The 19,147-nt window shown below is 39.8% G+C and overlaps 1 protein-coding gene across 1 annotated transcript in view; it reads left to right on the top strand.

Annotated features, from left to right (window-relative positions):
• Window positions 1–7,103: 7,103 nt before the first annotated feature.
• DCP1A (decapping mRNA 1A) overlaps window positions 7,104–19,147 on the top strand; it is a 58,643-nt gene continuing 46,599 nt past the window's right edge. The window contains exons 1-3 of the mRNA XM_008582531.1: window positions 7,104–7,238; window positions 10,002–10,042; window positions 12,741–12,868. Of these exons, the coding sequence (XP_008580753.1) occupies window positions 7,104–7,238; window positions 10,002–10,042; window positions 12,741–12,868 (304 nt within the window). The remainder of the gene's footprint in view (window positions 7,239–10,001; window positions 10,043–12,740; window positions 12,869–19,147) is intronic.

Below are 19,147 nucleotides of genomic sequence, written 5' to 3'. Positions count from 1 at the left end.
AGGCTTTATTAGTTGGCATTCTCCTGTAAGGAAGAGCTTTCCTTTCTCCTCTTATTCATGCATTCGCACCAGTCATCCCTATATAGGATCCGAACCCGCGGCGGGAGCGCCACAGCGCTCCCAGCGCTGCACTCTCCCGAGTGCGCCACGGGCTCGGCCCTATGCCCGTCTCTTTAGATAATGAATACTGAGATATCCTTTAAGGCCCAGAGTAGGCAATATTCCTTAAATTCATGGCTGCAGGCAACATACAGATGAGCGAATGGTCTCTCATATTGTGACAGTTAATCTCCATTAAATTATAGCATTTCAGTAATTCAAACTGATTTTTAATATTTCCTGTCTAACATTAATTTATGTAAGTGCAATTAAGTGGGAAAAGACAGAATTTTCTAATATTTGAGCCCTCGACATAAATGAATTCAAGCTAACTAAAATAACAAATGTAATCCAGCATCTCGACTATGTTTATTATTCCACAAATCACATGTTGAGTGGTTTATACAAGAAAGACTCCCAATAAATCCTATGCCAGTTTTGCCCCAAGTAGACCACATGTTGGAGACCCAAATTAAGATAGTATGCAATCAAAAAAATAGAAAACAAACTCTTTTAGTATGTAACACTGGTTTTAACTCAAAGTGAAAGATACAGGAAGATAAATAATTCATTCTTATGTTTCTGTGTAAATTCAATCCACAGGAGTTCAACAGCTTATCAATATTCCCTAGTCACTAAATAATCATATTTCAGATCCAAGGGAGCTAAAAACTCATTAAATGAATTAAATGCACACATAAAAATGATTATGATGTTAATTTTGCCAGATAAATAAATATTAGTAAATCAGTGATGATAATAAGACTAGAAGCATCCTAGAACTAAAACTGGGAAGACAGAAAAGAATCCACGAGTCTCTAGGTTCTGTTATCAGTACTTCTTCAGAGTCAACAAAGAAGTTTGCAGTTTTCAGAACTGACATGCAAACAGATGCCTTTAATCAAACTCTTCTCATTGTGTTGGCTTAAGAAATACTTGTATTTTAATATTCCTGAGGAGAAAAGAAAGGCAGAATTTAAGGAACTCTGAGAGTGCCTGTGAAACTCTCATGGAAAAGTGCATTTTAAATGATAACTTCCCATTTTAACTTAGCAGATTATTTCCTGATGCAATTGCAAAATCAATTGCCTAATGGTATAGACAAAAACATTTTTGGTCTTAAGCCACTGTGTGACTCTGCAAATCTGTGCCTATAACTTATTGTAAATGCAGAGCTATGACTGGAGTTCTTTTAAAATTTTGACTTATTGTCAAAGCACTAAGAAGTCTGTTCTTGTAAATCATATGCTTAATTTTAATTCTGCTTCAGGAGACTGAAGTGTTATTGCTGACTTTCTAAACAATCTAGTGCAGTGTAATTAGTTGAGATAGGCTACACTGAGGTAATAAAGAGACCCCAAAGTATATAATCCCTCAAACCAACATGGTCTACTTCTCATTTACATTATAGTCTGAGAAGGTTACCCCTGACAGGCCGGCCCGTGGCTCACTCGGTAGAGTGCGGTGCTGATAACACCAAGGTCACGGGTTCGGATCCTATATAGGGATGGCTGGTTTGCTCACTGGCTGAGCGTGGTGCTGAGAAGGTTACCCCTGGCCAGCAGACAGGCCTCCTCCATGTGGTGCTTCAGGGTCCAAGTTCTTTCTATCTCGGGGTTCTGATATAGGAGGTGCTCAGTTTCCCTGTGTCCAGGTTTCAGGACATGCCTCTGGATTTCCAGCCACTCTCTCAGCTCTCAGGCCCCCTCCTCTGAGCTCTCCCCTGGATGAAAGTTACTGTTGCAAATTAGACCTATTTTCAGCACCAACTTGGGGAAAATGAGACCAGGAGGGGCTGGCTTATGCAAATCTAGTGGCTGGGCATGCTCAGTAGAGAGCACAGAATATTCTTGAATATGCCTGGTGCATGTGATAGGGCCTGACCAATGAACATGCTCCAGGAAGAGCCTGACTGAGCGTGTGCAAGACTAAATGTTACATAATTGGGAACCACCCCCTTAGTTGAATATTTGTTAAATAGAGAAGCTATAAAAGCCAATCCCAACTGAAGATGGGGTTGTTGCTCACTTTCCTGGAGACAATGCAGACTTCCACGGCTGAGGTGTGTATGCTTTATTTTGTATCAAACTTATTCTCAGTAAGGGGCTGCTCACCCTCTTGAGCCAACCTGCATTCTGTACCAAACTTTAAGTATGTTTTTCTTGTTTTTGTGTTAGACTTGAATCTGTACTGAATTTACTTTTGTGTTAAACTTGGTGTGGGCCCTGCTCAGTCTCTGAAGCTATGCTGCACTCTCTCCATGGAACCTGTATTTCCTATTACATTAAAACTTGCTCTCATTTTCTACTGTGACTCTGCCCTTGAACTCTTTCCTGCAGCAGAGTCAAGAACCTAGTAAGAGGACTGGGTGGGTTGAGGCTGACTATGGCCCCCGCCTCCCCCTTCATCCACCCCCACCCTACCTCCAGCATCAGTTCTGCCTCACCGTTGCCTGCACCCAGCCAACAGAAGGTGGGTAAGAAAGTGTGGAGGGGGAACGTGCTCCTTGAAGCTTGGGGCTGGGGATGGCACACAGCACTTCTGCTGACATTCCACTGACCAGCATTGGGTCACAGAGCCATACCTAACCCAAGGGGGACCCTGGAAAATGAAGCCCAGGTGTGTGCCCAATGCAGTGGAAAAAATATAAAAAATATAAAAAATATAAAAAATATAAAAGGATTGTTGGTGAACCACAATCTCTGTCACAAGCAAGTTAACTAATCTCGTGCCTCTAGGCTCTCTCATTTACGAGTGGGTAAGAATTATGTACATACGGTACCAATCTTGAGGCCTTGTGGTATGGAGGGGGAACGTGCTCCTTGAAGCTTGGGGCTGGGGATGGCACACAGAACTTCTGCTGACATTCCACTGACCAGCATTGGGTCACAGAGCCATACCTAACCCAAGGGGGACCCTGGAAAATGAAGCCCAGGTGTGTGCCCAATGCAGTGGAAAAAATATAAAAGGATTGTTGGTGAACCACAATCTCTGTCACAAGCAAGTTAACTAATCTCGTGCCTCTAGGCTCCCTCATTTACGAGTGGGTAAGAATTATGTACATACGGTACCAATCTTGAGGCCTTGTGGTATGTATAACTATGAAGCACTTTGAGTTCCACAGATAAACAGTGCATCGGTTGACACATTGTTATTGTTTATGCCATTGCTGTGCTACTACTATTTGAAACATGACATTGAGTTAAGTAACAGTAAAAACATAAAACTTTCTACCTAAGAATATAATCAACAACACAATGTTAAATGTAATACTGCCTGGCAGTAAAGGGATGAACTAAATGGTGTTCTGGCCCCATGTTCTTTTATTCTAGTTATATCACTCCAAATGAAACAGCTATTTTTTTCTTCCTGTTTGAAAACATGAGTATTTCTGCTCCAGAACTGACATACTGAACTAGTTCGTATATCAGAAATGTAACTCCAGAAAACATCTAGTATCTTAAGAAAACAAAAACAACAACAAAATAAACTTTTATAGAATGTCATTTTAAAATACAAAGTTCTGAGACCTTTCTGCAGAAACTGAAGGAAAGAATTACTACCCTAAGTATCTGGTAAGGACCAGGTAATGAATTTTATAGTAAGTCCACAACCTTTTGGATATCAATCATGCAAAATAAATATTGGTGGTGAAACAGCAGCACAAGGACAAGAAGTTCCACTCACATGTAGCCAGTGTAATTTAAGAGTGTGCCAGGCAGAATGGTAGCAAGATACATGATCTACCCGGAAGCCAAGGCTAGAAGATGCTAATACGACTTTGAGAAATTTAGTTAGCTTTGGTTTCTCCGCCTAAAATGGCAAACACTTATATGCAAATGTTTCTAGAATAAATCCTTAAAATCTGAGAGAGAGAGAAAGTGAAGGGGAAGAGGGAGAGGAAGATAGAAAAGAGAGTAAAGGGGGAGAGGGAGAGAAAAGGGACATGGGGAAAGTTGCAAGATTGGAACGGTGCTGACTGATTGTTCTGGGCTATACTAAAACAATTATGTTTGCTTCAGGAAGCATAGAGCCTAAGAAACAAAACACATTCATTTAATACAAGCAAATCAGGCATTATTATTTGTTTAGCACTTTATCACAAATGCTTTATTAATGGTGGAGTTGAAACCATCATCCCTTCTCTCAGATTTATGCAACAGATAAAGAGAGAACATCCTTTGAAACCATCATCCCTTCTCTCAGATTTACGCAATAGATAAAGAGAGAACATCCTAACATTCCAGTTAATTCAAGAAATATATTTTAGGTCTTACCTCTGTGCCAGGCACTGGGAATGTATGGTAAAGGAGACAGATATGGTTCCTACCTTCATTAAAACATAAATAAATAAAATAATTACAACTTGCAGGTAACTGCTATGAAGAAAATGAGGAAATGAGCCATAAGGATATCTGAGGGATATCAGAAGGAAGAGTGTTCCAGAAAAGGGGACCAGAAAGTACGAGGGACCTGAGGCAAGACTCATTTGGCACTGTTAAACAACATTTACGGGAGGCCATTTTTTTGGACTAGCCTCCTGCTCCAGGCCCAGCACACCAGACCAAACCAGAATGGGATCACTTTTGCTAAATGACTTAATCAAACAGAACTCTGAACTAGACCAGTTTTCCAAAAATAGTAGATTCACAGCAACGAATCAGAAGAGGTCTAGTTTACCTGAGCCAGCATGACAGGGAAGTCCCTCCGTTTTAACCCTATAAGGAAAGTAACTTCGAAACTACCAATCCACTTTCTGTTGCCTGTTTTTGCTTTCTTCAGCCCTTTCTTGCCTATGAAGCCAACCTCCTCTACTCAGCTCATCAGAACACTCATTCTATTCATTTTATTCTATTATTTCATTTATTTTATTTTATTTCATACAATGAGGTGTTGCCTGATTCTAGAATTGCAAATAAAATCCAATTAGATCTTTAAACTACACTTACTGTAATTTTGTCTTTTTACAGTACATGTACAGGAACAGCAAGGAAGCAGTGGACTCGGGTGGAATAATTGAGATGGTAATTCATAGAAAATGGAGAAGTAAAGACAGATAGCAGTAGGCCAGACTAAGCAGTGTCTCCCAGGCCATGGCAAGGGCATTGGATTTCACACTGGATAAATAGGGAGCCTGTGTCTAATTGACAAGGATAAATAGCTGGTAGATTTGAAACTAAAAGATTGATTGCCTGATTTGTATTCCAGTGTCCTTTACCTTAGACCCCATGATTTTAAATGGCAAATTTTATTTCTCACCACAAAGCTGCTCAGAGTAAGGGAGAGAAGAATTGTATCAATTGGGTTTTCAGGTTTTCGTTTTTTAAATTATTTTTATTAAAAAAAAATAGTTGACATACACAGAACACAACTCAAAAGTGAGGAGAGAAGAATTGTATCAATTGGGTTTTCAGGTTTTCATTTTTTAAATTATTTTTATTAAAAAAAAATAGTTGACATACACAGAACACAACTCAAAAGTGCGGGACCCGGTCTGTACGTGGGATCCCAACCCTGGGCGGGAGCGCCACCACACTCCCAAGCGTCGCACTGTAGCAGTGCGCCACTGGGCCGGCCCAACAGCCTTTACCTTTCTTACCTGATGAACTCCTACTCATCCCTCCAGAACCAATTTAAACATTACCTCTTCCGTGAAGCTTTCCTAGACTCTCCCTGACAGATGGAGTTAGTGGCTCCATGCGCTGAGTTTGAAAGAGAAATGTCTCTAGCATCGTCCCTATTTCCTTGCATTGTCCTATTTATTTCAATTTCTCCCAGAGCCAGGAAGATGTCTTAGACTTGAAAAGTCCCAAGGGACTACCAGCACACAATTAGGAGTCCAATAAATACGCAACGAAGCGTAAATGAATGATAGGTGTTTCTTTGCCAGCATTTAATGTACACATGCCTTTTACGTGATACTGCAAAGAATGTTAAGATTTCTCTTTCCATTAACAAATGGTCTTGGGATGTAAAATCATAAACAACAATACAGATATTTAGTATCATTCTGATGAAAACGGGTTTTTTTCCTTCAAAACTTTTCAGTTCCGTTGGGGTGTCTTTTCAAGAAAATGTTGCTTTTTAAACCAGTCTGGGAGGATAGAGTTCCCTATAGCCTCCGCGCCTTGTCTTACTATTTGCTAGTACCTAGCTCTTTAAAATGCCCTAACATGCTCAACACGTTTGCTAAAAGAATTAGTGACCTATTTAATGCTTTACATGATGCAAGACAAACTCAAGCCTTCATGGGCTCTTCCCAGGACTGGACAGGAATATTTACCTGGGATCCATACGAGGAAAGTAAGGTGCAAAAGTGGATAGGAAAAGACACGCCTGTGTAGTTCCAAGCGGCTTAGTTCGGCTGGTTACAAATTTTTCTTTCAGAAATCACCAAATTGTTACCAGTGATGATGTAGCGGTATCTGAGGTCGGGGGCGATTTTCCGGGTCCCTCCCCGCCCAACGCTTTTCTGTGCTTTATAAACGGCTCCTGGAGCCGAGTTTCCACAGTAGTGTGTTTGTTCTGTAGCCCCGGGCCCTTCCGCGAGAGCCCGAGCCAGGCACTGCGTCGGTCTCCAGCCTCGCCTGGCAGAGCTCGGAAAATGCGTGAGCAGCCCTTATGCCGGCACCCGGACGTTTTGGCTGGTGAAGAAGAGCCGGGACGCCTGCCAGCTCGGCCACGTAGGGGTGGACGCTGATCCGGACAGTTCGGCCGATCGGACGTTTTGGCTGGTGAAGAAGCGCCGGGACGCCTGCCAGCTCGGCCACGTAGGGGTGGACGCTGATCCGGACAGTTCGGCCGATACGACCTGACTACGCCGGAACCCGGCGCCCGGGGCGTAAGCGCCGCGGAGCGGAATGGCTGCCGTACCGGCCCGTCGCGAGGCCGGGCGGAGAGGCGGAAGTTAAGGAGGCTGACGCAGCTGGGGGAACTTTGACTCGACGGCACTTTCCGGTCCGCGGCTCCGCCCCCGCCGGAGGGGCTCGGCTCCGGGTTTCAAGATGGAGTCGCTTAGTAGAGCTGGGCAGGAGATGAGCCTGGCGGCCCTGAAGCAACACGACCCCTATATCACCAGCATCGCAGACCTCACGGGCCAGGTCGCTCTGTACACCTTCTGCCCCAAGGCAAACCAGTGGGTGAGTGCGGCCCGGCCGCTGAGGATTCTCGCCCCGCCGCCGCGGACTCTTAAAGGAGCCGCGCAGGCTGCCTGGGGTCGGGGGCTAATCGGAAAGCCAGGGCGGAGAAGGCGAGGCCGGGAACTGGCGAAGAGCCAGACCGGAGCCTGAGGGGTATCGGGAGCGTCCGGAATTTGAGAAGAGCAAGTGAAGTAGGCCCGAGACATCCCAGGGAAAAGCCGGTGGAAGGGAGGATTGTAGCAGGATCAGTCTCTTGGGATCGGGTCTGGAGACGTGGGCGACCTACCGCCTTTGCTGATGCGTTGGAGACATGAGACTGATGGGGTCAGAAGGGTGCCTGAAAGCTTGTGTTTGAGGCTTTGAGGATTATCAGATAAATTACATATACATTATCTGTAAAATAAACATCCCTTCCTCTGTCGTCCCCCCCCCCAAAGACGTAAATGATAGCCCCTTCACAGAGGTCATTTGGATATCAAGCTTGAAATCCACTTAGTTTTAATTCTTACGAGAGGGGGGTGGGATGAGTCCGGCTTTAATCGATCGGTACTGTATTTTCAGAGTTTTGGGAAAGATTTCAAGGCACTTAGGAAAAGGGCTCCCATGTTAATTGGATTCTCAGGAGACCACTTTCAGGGAAAAGAGACCCTGTAAATTTCACCTACGATGCTAGTGAGTTCGCCTCTGAATGCTCCCGAGGGGGTCTGAAAAGTTCACAGTCTGTTCCCTAACTCTTGTTAGCCCCTGCTTGAAGCTTCGTTAATTGTTTAACAGAATTTCCCGTTTTCCTGTGATTGACCCTTCCTAATTAACTCGTTCAACTATAGGCTTTACACTTAGAAAAATACCCGTAAGTGTATGTTGGGTCGAATTTATCAATGACTGTCGTTCACATTTCAGTAAGAAATGAAACTCATAAATTAACAAAACTCTAAAAGATTATCGTAATATGTCCTTTACAAGATAATACAGATACATAGATTATGTACTTATCAATAATTTTGTGAAAATCATTTGGCATTTGTAAACAGTTCATTCAGATGAAGAGAGTTTTCATAATCATCTCGTTTATCTTTCCTTCACCTACTGGAAGAGGATGAGGTATGGGAGGTCACAAAGAATAAAATTATACACTGGTTTTTTGAAATATATCTGTTTTAGACATTGCCTTAGTTTGAAATGTTCTGAATCATTTTTCTTGATCTGTGTATAAATTTGTGAAATATGAATTACAGACAAATGGTAAAGACTTGGGGCTAGGACTTTTCACTAAAAAGTTTTTTTTTTTTTTTTGTCTTTTGTCTTTTTCCGTGTCCGGCAACGGATCACAACCCTCAGTGTTGCCCCCGTACCGGACCGGGGACCGGCAACGGGATTGCAACCCTCGGTGCTGCTCCCGCGCCTCGCTCAGCCAGTGAGCGGGAACCGGTCTGTATGTGGGATCCGAACCCTCGGGCGGGAGCGCCGCTGCGCTTCCCAAGCGGCGCACTTATCCAGTGCGCCACCGGGCCGGCCCAAAAAGTTTTTATTTCTAGTTTTTCACAAAGACTTTCAATATTTTAGAATTTTAAATTGTGGAGTTCTCTTTTAAATATAAAATACAAGCTATAATAACTTGAATTTAAAAATAAAGCTGCTATTGTTTGTTTATTTGGCTCATAGAGCATAACCAAAATCTTTTCTCTCGTTATTTTACAGTGAGTTGTAACTTTGCACAATGTTTTTTGTGGGGCAAGTTTTCTTTTACTGTAAGAGAGTTGATTACCAATTTCTTGTAACATTTTAAAGGCAAGAAAAAGCCTCTGAATCCTTAGGAAGGAAAAGTTTCATGATGATGTTCAAGCTAGGGCAATAATCCTGGAAGAAATCAAGATGATAATTTAAAAAAATTTTATCCCAGCAAATGTAATTTGATATGACTAACATTTAAAGTTTTAATAGTTTGTTCATTACATTAAAACATTTAGGTCCAGTCTAGGCTGTGAACTACAGGCTAATAGAGTTTTGTGTGTTTTTTTTTTAAACCTTGTAACTGTGTTTAAAACCTGAATACACTGTTGTCACAACAAGTAAAGGATGGTAATGAGCTGTACTTTATTAATCAAAACACTTTCACTTCAAACTAAAAAGATTTTTTAATTATTTGTAAGACCTACAATAATTACATTAAGGCAGAGTATAGTTACAATATTCATGATTCTTAAAGTTCTAAAAATAACAAACTTAATTGGTTTTGACAATAATTCTTAACTAACCACAAAATTTGCTACTCATGAAATATACCAAATTCCACAAGTGATGAAACAAAGAATCCTTTCTTATAGGAGTATAAGAAATTTTTTGTTCTTTTTTTTTCCTGTTAACTTTGATAAACTTTAAAAGTGAAGAAATTGCTATACACAGGACCTTGGCTTTAAAATTTAAAAATCTGGCTAAAACATTTTAGTTTTAAAAACTAAAAAGCTAATCCTATTATTTTCTCCTTCGCTAACTAAAAAAGAAAAATGCTGCATATACAGGCCTGTTGCTGGACTGAACATTGCAAATGCTTATGTATGCATCAATAGCATTGAAAAGATACATAAGAGACTGGTAACAGAAATTTGTGGAGTGAGAGGAACACCTACTTTACCTGTTCAAAAGTGATTAATTTTACAGTAAATAAAACAAATTGATCTTAAACGTGAAGCATTTCTTCTCCATTGGGACTATCTGGGGTTGGATTAAGGGGGAAAAAACTAATTGACTCATTGTCTATTATAGGAGAAGACTGATATAGAAGGGACCTTATTTGTATATAGAAGGTAAGCGTTTTTTTAAATTTATTTTTTAAAATGTAAGGATGAACAGTGTTATACAATAGTTCAACTCTGGGCCGGCCCGGTGGCGCACTCTCCCATATAGAGACCGGTCCGCTCACTGGTTGAGCGCGGTGCGGGCGCGACACCGAGGGTTGCGATCCCGTTGCCGGTCGCGGTACGGGCGCGACACCAAGGGTTGCGATCCCATTACCGGTCACGAAAAAAAAAAATAGTTCAACTCTTTTCTACATTTATTTTATTTGTCTTTGTTGTACATTTACCTTCCTGCTTGTCCCCTTCAAGTTTTCATCCATCCCTATCTGTGAGATCCTAACCAAGTTATTTCCCTTCTTTGAGCCTTACAGTGATTCAGAAGAATAGACCTAGAATTTATTTAGGAACCTAGCAAAACCATTTCAGAATAGCATTTTCTAGTAATGAATGAGTCTAAAACAGATGCTTGCCTCCCTCCTCCCATATTAAAAAGAGAAAAAGATATATTTGAGAAAAATAATAATACATAGACTAGCTCTATAAAATAATATAGTTGAGAGGTCAGTCCCTCTGTTCTGTGTTTACTAAATGAGAGGCTATCTTCTATGTCTGGTTCTGTCCCCTTTCCAACTCCTCCCCCCCACCCCAAAGTTCTAGATTATGTACAGCATCTTTAATAATATGTATTTAGTAATATGTATTTTTTGTTTGAGAGTTGTTTATAAAGTCTGGATTATTCATAATTACACATTTTTTCTTTTCAGCTACTTCAAGAATTAATTATTTCAGAATATGATTGGTTTGCAGATTATAACTTTGTTTTGTAAGGCAACCTACAGGATATGACAGTCATGGGGTACTTGTTTTCCTGGATTCCTCTAAAGTCTTCCTCCAACAGGGACAGATTCCTTTCCTTGTTTTCTGAAGCTTAGGGAGTCAGCAGGAGTCATTACTGACATCTGGTTCTTTTCCATTCTTTTAAATTGAGTTATCTTTTAAGGACTGCCTTTCTCCTTTGATGTCAATTTAAAAGAATTGGTCAAATTTTCTTCTAAATTTTGGTGTAAAGCTTTGTAATCTTATCTAAACACACCCGTCTTTTTCTTCTTTTAAGTGTAAGTACTATGATATTTATAAAGTAAGCTCTTTAACACTGTGTTTCCTGTTATTCATCTTTCTCCTTTAAAAAGGGGGAGGGGTCTTTACCTCACCCCCTTCATTATTCTTCATTAGCAATATAAATCTCTAGAAACTCAACTATTATTAGAACCTTGGTATCTGTGATATTTGGGACGTACCTTATTGGCCTTATTGTTAAGGTATGGTACAGATCCACCAATTGTAGAAAATGTGAGATTTAGTGTAGTGAGTGGATTGATATAATACAGTTCATGGCAGCTTATGTGGGATTGATTCTAATAGAAGGAGACCCAAACACCAAGGTCCAGGGTTCAATCACTGTACCATCCAGCTACCACATGAATGAATGAGTGAGTGAACAAATGAATGAATGAATGCGTGCATGCCCAAGAAACTATTTGGGAAATGTGAGCAGTTTGTGTACTTTGGATAGGGTATACCAGGATATCAGAATATCACTTTGCAGAGATCACTTAATATAGAAGAAGTCTGGATTTGGAGTCAAAAAACCTAAAGCTGAATCCTAGTTACATTACTTGTGTTGACTTTGGGCACAGGCTTTAATCATCATAAGATTGTTTCTTATTCTGTAGAACAAGGTTTTATTATTTCTCCATGTACAGCACAGAGAAACAGATGAGAAACTATGAAGTGTTAGGTACATGTGAGGAGTGTCTAAAGGATCGTGTATTCAATCCCCCTGATATGAGAACTAAATATGTTTCTTGTTGTGGGATTCAAGCCATTTTCCATCTTACTTAGGAGAACTATGTAAAGACCTATATGGTGCAAGAAAAATCATTATTGTAAGGGTGGGCAGTCATTACAGCCAATCCTGCACCATATTTGAAGTAAACAAATGAAATTTTATTCAGCAGATATTTATCAAATACTGTGTATCTATCTTGGGATAGATCTGTGAAAAAAACACAGAAAAAAACATCTGTGAAAACAAGAAAAAATTCCCCATTTGCATGGAGCTTACATTCTGTAGGGGTGGGAGGAGAAACATAATAAATACAAAAAATAAGTGGTATGGATAAAGAGAGAAGAGTTAGAGGTGTTGAGTTTGGGAGCAAGTTAGGAGTATTGAAAAGACTAGTTTGGGTAGGCCTCATCAAAAGGTGACATTTGAGCAAACACATGCAGGAGATGAGATACCCATGCAGGAGATGAGATAGCCGTGCAGAATCTGAGACAGTGGTCAGAACAGAGATCTTGAGATGAAAGCACACCTGCAGAGAGAGGAGCAAGGAGCCCAGTGTGGCTGGGAAGCAAGGGAAGAGGCATAGGATATGAAGTCGGGAGCGGCGAGTACATCAGGTAGGGCCTTGGTGGCTTTAGTAAGGACTTTGGCCTTCACTCTGAGGGACTGAGTCCTTGGATACTTCTGAGAAGAGGAAAGAGATGATCTGACTTAAATTTTTTATTTATAGTTTTATGTGCTGATAATATTGTATGCTGTGCTCATGTATACATTCTTTTTTGAAATGGAAATAAAGTAATAGATAACATTTCTGCAGATTACATGGTAACTACAGATTTTTTTTCTTCTATTAAATCTAAGGTCAGCTTCACCTTACCATGGTTTTACTATTGTGAATCGACTGAATATGCACAATCTAGTTGAACCAGTGAATAAAGATTTGGAGTTTCAGCTCCATGAACCATTTCTTCTGTATAGAAATGCAAGCCGTGAGTATCTCTGTTTTATTACAGTTAATATATTTATATATAAAACTGAGTGACCTTGGTTTCTATCAGCACGTTATTTTCGGAGTTTCAAATTACAGTACAAGATATGATCTATACTGTGTTTTATGATTATAAATCAATCTCAGTAAAATCAAACCTGCGACCTTGGTTTCTATCAGCACGTTATTTTCGGAGTTTCAAATTACAATACAAGATATGATCTATACTGTGTTTTATGATTATAAATCAATCTCAGTAAAATCAAACCTGGGCTCTAAAATTGAAAACCCTCTTTTGCGTATAATAACTTACTATGTTATTTCAGTTAACTGTACTGTTTCATTTAATAGCATATTTCTGTTTGTTTTCTAAAAATAGGTTTTACTCCTTTGTTTTTGTTGTAACACTGAACTATAGGCTGCCTGTGACCCTGAGCAGCAGAATTTACCTTGGGAGACATAGGATGGGGACAGATACTGATACTTCTTTCCACAAAGAAAGTACTATCTTTGCCCTGAGTGGTAGTATTTTTCAATCTGTTTATTTAATTGAGTATCTACTGGGTACCAGTGCTGCACCAAGAGCTATTGTACTTTGATGTTAATGGTACAATAACCTATATAGGGTAGTCAGGCAGTTAAGTCAGCTAAGACTTAGAGGTGTATGACAGACACTCATTTGGAGAGTTAGAATTATAACCCTTTATCTGCTTCCTAGTCCAGAGTTCTTTCAGGCATTTTACAGACTCTAAAGATGATTGGACGCAGTCAGCAAAGCTTGAGTGGCCCTTTCAAGAAAGTATAGTACTAAAAAGAATTCTCAGTTCCAGTATTTCAGTATGGATATTGAAGGTATGGGTGTTTGAGGACAGAAGGCAATTAATTTGGCATTGGCTGTAGGGATATCAAAACTGGTTATGGTAGAGTGATTGTGCTATAATTATCATGTAAGGGTATGTTGGAGAAATGTTCTAATGTAAGAAGGAGAAGTTACTGTGTTTGAATTTTACTTGACTGGGAGATAATTGGTATTGGGAAATGTCTTCAGTGTAAAATATAAAAAGCTACTAGATATTATACATCTTTTAATTCCCTGAATGAGAAGCAGCAAGATCTGTTGTAAAGCTGGAAGCCCCAAACTCTTTTCCCTAGCTCACTTTTAAGCACCTAAGTGAAATAGGGTCTATCTGTTGACTTTTGAGTAAACTTATTTGTCCAGATGATTACCTCTCAGATTTTAAATGCTGAGGACATATTAGAAATGTTTTTTAATACCTGTAAATTGAGATGGATTTATTTAAACTAATGGTAACAGTAGAATAATTTCAGATGGCTTTTTTCTTTGTACTGAACATTCCATTAAAGGGGAAATTCTGCAGAGGAACAGAGATCCAATTTTTTTTAAAAAGTGAAATTGGCTTAATTCTGGTCTTTATTACTTGGGAACTTAATCTAGCTATTGCTTCTAAGAAGAATTTGATTATTAAAGTAGTCAATAGGGAAAATTATCAAGAGACCCACGGACCTAATTACCATTTAGCATAAGCCTGAAGTGAACACTATTGTATTTCTTTCACAAGTAAAGGATCCTGTGAAATTGAATATGTGACATAACACAAATATAATTAAACCATAATTAACCAGAACCTAACTAATCAGAGCTTCAGTTATCTGGAAATATTTCTATAGTCCATGTGTAGAAGAAATTATGGCAAATTATAAGAAAACAAGCTAATGTTGGGTTTTATTTTGTGAAAAATCTAGCATATCTAGAGTGTAACCTGGGGTCAGCATAAAAATGTCAATATTCTATACTTTAACCCCACTATAGTATTATAGATTTATTTGTTGTAATAAGACCTTAGATCATCACGAGTATTCATTATGTTAATTAGCATATTCTTGGGGAGAAAAGTGAACTAATGCATTTTATTTTAGAAAAGACTTTCTTTTTTTTTTTCCTTTTTGTCTTTTTTACTGACCGGTAACGGGATCGCAACCCTCGGTGTCGCGCCCGTACCGGGGACCAGCAACGGGATCGCAACCCTCGGTGTTGCGCCCGCACCGCGCTCAGCCAGTGAGCGGGAACCGTTCTCCACATAGGATCCGAACCCTCGGCGGGAGCGCCGCCACACTCCCAAGCAGCGCACTCTCCAGTGCACCACTGGGCTGGCCCAGAAAAGACTTTCAACAAGCATTTAAAACAAAGGTTTCCTTAGTTGAACAAAAAAACTCACTTAACAAGGTCATTCCATTGGGGAAATTATGTGGAGAAGTGACAAGATAGTGTAAAGTGATTTTGTGAGTGTTAAGACCTCTCTTGAGTGTGTGTTTTGTCTACCTACTCTTTAAAGTGGAAAATAGTCTTGTTAGGTCAGCAAGCTATTGAATTATTTAGGGATTTGTTCTTTAAATAAAAAGTTAGTTAGTATGTGATTATGCATACAGGTAATTATACCTGATTCTGTAGCTGCTCTTCTGTTCTCTTGTGGGAAATACCACCAAGACACTTGACCCATTTAACTCAAGTTACACCTTCATATCCAGCTTCTTTCACTCAAATCAATTTTTAGAGTTAATGTAATGGAACATTGAACTATAACTTTTTCCAGTTCTAAATTGTTTTACTTTTTTTGTGTTTCTTTATGTATACAAAGTATTCACCCTCTCACCCCTCCCCACCCTACCCCATCCCCAAGAAAAAGGTAAAATCTTACAGAGAAAATGCTTACATTAACGAGTGCTTAGGTTTGGTGATTCTCTTGAATCTTTTGGAAGCAGTATATTTTTATTCTGTGCAAGGACCTTTTGGCAGCCAAAGACCCCAATGGAGCTACAGTGAAGAATGGGGAAGTTGCAGATTCTGTAGTTACTGAGCAACAGTGATATTCCCCGCACTTTATTTCTGAGTCTCGATTTACAGATTGAGGAAAAAAGAGGCTCAGAGAAATTTTAGAAACTTGCTCAAGAGTCACAGAGGTAATGAGTGACAGATGCAGAATTCGAATCTAAGTCAGTTGGGTTTCAAAGCCAGTTGTCTTTCCAATCTACTACAGCAATAAAGTCATTTACTTCATCAATCCACATTCTAGAGCACTGCTGCCTGCTGCCCAGTAGAACTCTGCAATGATGGAAAAGTTCCATATCGGCACTGTTTAGAATAGTAGCCATCAGCGACATGTGACTGTTGGGTGCCTGAAATGTAGCTAGTCTGAATGAGGAATTTTTTTTAGTTTAATCCATTCGAATTTATGTACCTATATGTGCTAATAGCTACCATATTGGACAGTGGGAGTCTGAAGCATAAATCCATGTTCTTATCCATTGTTGTGCCATGCCTGAATCGAACAACCACTTGGGAAGCTTTGGATTGGATTTTTATGTCTCCCATTTAGTCTTTCCTTTTTGAAATGTATAATTGATTTCTAGATACAAAAGCTGCAGAGTATATATCCCTGAGGATGGCTTTGCCATGGTAACACTGTTTTGGCATGGAATTTAGTTGGGAGACAAGAATTCTATTCTTGGCCTTACCATTTTACTAACTGTAACCTTGGATAAATCACTTAAACCACTCATCTGACCTGCTTATCTTAAAAGGGCATTATGAATGTAAGGTATTTTGTCAGGCACTTACAAATATAAAATGTAGACTGTGTCTCCATCTTAGAGTCAAGCCAAATAAAAGAGTTATAGGGACTTCCATATTATCCAGGTTCTCTTTTAACCCAGGCCTGCAGTGTACTTCTTCCTATCCCCTCTGACTAGCGCCATGGATGAACTAGGAACTCGTTGTTTTTCTTTACAAATATTTTTTTCAAATGTTGTAGGGGCCATTACTAGTTAGCCTGAGGTGTATATGTGTGTATATATATATATATATATACACACGTTAAAAATGAGAAATCTTGGGCCGGCCTGGTGGCGCACTGGAGAGTGCGCCGCTTGGGAGTGTGGCGGCGCTCTCGCTGAGGGTTCGGATCCCATGTGGAGACCGGTTCCTGCTATATATATATATATATACACACGTTAAAAATGAGAAATCTTGGTCCGGCCTGGTGGCGCACTGGAGAGTGCGCCACTTGGGAGTGTGGCGGCGCTCTCGCTGAGGGTTCGGATCCCATGTGGAGACCGGTTCCTGCTCACTGGCTGAGCGCGGTGTGGGAGCAACACTGGGGGTTGCGATCCCATTGCCGGTCCCTGGTACGGGCGCAACACCGAGGGTTGCGATCCCGTTACCGGTCAGTAAAAAAGACAAAAAGGAAAAATGAGAAATCTTTGTGGGGACGCATTTTTTTAAAAAAATCCTTAACAGAAGCAATTCTGATCAACTGGTCATGGTATTACTTTTTATTAGAATGTTGGAACACATAGCGCTCTCCTGGCTAAAACTTTATATTAATGTAATAATGTTTTAATCTGTGGACACTTGTCCCTAAGAAACATTGGTGATAGTTTTTATTATTTCTGTGATAGTTCTTTTGCTGTGTAAACATAAGCATTACCATCAATCTACTGACCTGTGTTCATTTGTAAACAGAATCCATTTTGCCCAGTAATTGGATTATAAAACCATTCCTTAGAGACTCTAAACTTCTAGGAAATCTATGGCATAGGCACGTCAAAGAAGATATTATTTAACTCCTGTCTAGCAATATCTGGACAGGAAATCTTCCCCCTACAGACATTTAGAAATGCTATATAAAATATTAAATGCATAACATAACGAAAAATGGAGTTGGGGACATTTCTGTGAGCAAGTATCAAAGTGGAAACTGAAAGCTAAAGTAGAAAGCATGTGAGCTGATACTGGCTGCCAACTATTAGAGGGTTCTTGGGGTTGGGAGCTCGTCTTAATACAAGGATCGCATTATAATGTATAATAAGATTAGGAGACAAGACCTCACAATGTGGAGAGTTAGCGCATAGACACACATACCAACATACGGCCAGGTCTCCTAACGAGCTACATATCAATTAATTAAAAAGATATCTGCCTGCCATCCTAGAGAGATGACAGGTAAGCTTATCTACCTCAGTCTGAGGTATGGGTTAGAAAGAAAACATCACCCCTGAAAATTATTACCCTGGGCCTTCCATCATACAGATTTGGGGTTCAAGTTATAACATTCATTTGGTATAATTTTTTACCCAGGCAAAAAAGTTAAAATAAAATTAATCATCAGCTGGCAGGTACTGTAGGACACCTGGCAGAAGCAAATGTAACCTTCTGGCAAAATACATCTTTAACCTAGGTTGCCCAGGAATCTCACAGTTAAGCCTCACTGTCCAAAATTACTAAATATACAAGAAAATAATTCACAGTGAAAGACAGGTGAGATACAACAAACAGCAGGGTTAGACCACCCTTTCCAAAAATTTTAGTTAATGAAATAATCAGCTAGAGACTTTAATGGATATAAATATCAGTATAGATTATGAAATAAAGCAAAAAGAAGGAATCAAAAATATAAGGAAAGAATAAAATGCTATAAAAAGTAATATATTTGAAAAATAACCAAGTAGAACTTCAGAAATTAACTTTTTAATTATTGAAATAAACTCTCTACCTGGAATCAATAGTTGATTAGTAACAACTGAAACTGTTTTCCTAGACTTGGCAAACAGGGATATCTGAGGAAATTTTCCAGAATGCATCCCAGAAAGGGGAAAAAATGGAAATATGACAGAGGTGATAGAATTATAAAGTCTAACAAATGATGGATAAGAATTTCAGAATGATAAAATGATAAAATAGATTTGGAGAGAGGCAATATTTGAAGAGATTATGGCTGAAATTTTTCCAGAATACATTAAAGATATAAATCTCAGATTTAGGCAGTAGAATAGTACCCAAGCATAATAAGTGGAAATAAATACACCCCTGGACACATTATGGTGAAATATTAAAGGCAAAGAGACTGAAGCAACTAAAAACTACTCAAGATTGATTATTTACAAAGCATCAATTAAACTGACAGCCAGCCTACTCCTCAGTTGCAGCTACTGAGTTTGAAAGACAAAAGAATAATATTTTTAGAAGACTGAGGGAAAAACAGTTAACCAGCAATACAGTAATTCAAGAGAACAAAATAAAGACATTTTTCAAAAAAAACCAGAGTGTTGGGGCCGGCCCGGTGGTGCACTGCTACAGTGTGCTGCTTGGGAGTGCGGCAGCGCTCCCGCCGAGGGTTCGGATCCCACATACAGACCGGCCGCTCACTGGCTGAGCGCGGTGCGGGTGCAACACCGAGGGTTGCGATCCCGTTGCCGGTCCCAG

The sequence above is a fragment of the Galeopterus variegatus genome, unplaced genomic scaffold (genome assembly GCF_000696425.1).
Source record: "Galeopterus variegatus unplaced genomic scaffold, G_variegatus-3.0.2 Scaffold2664, whole genome shotgun sequence".
Classification (NCBI taxonomy): domain Eukaryota; kingdom Metazoa; phylum Chordata; class Mammalia; order Dermoptera; family Cynocephalidae; genus Galeopterus; species Galeopterus variegatus.
This window is presented reverse-complemented; position numbering and strand designations above follow the sequence as displayed.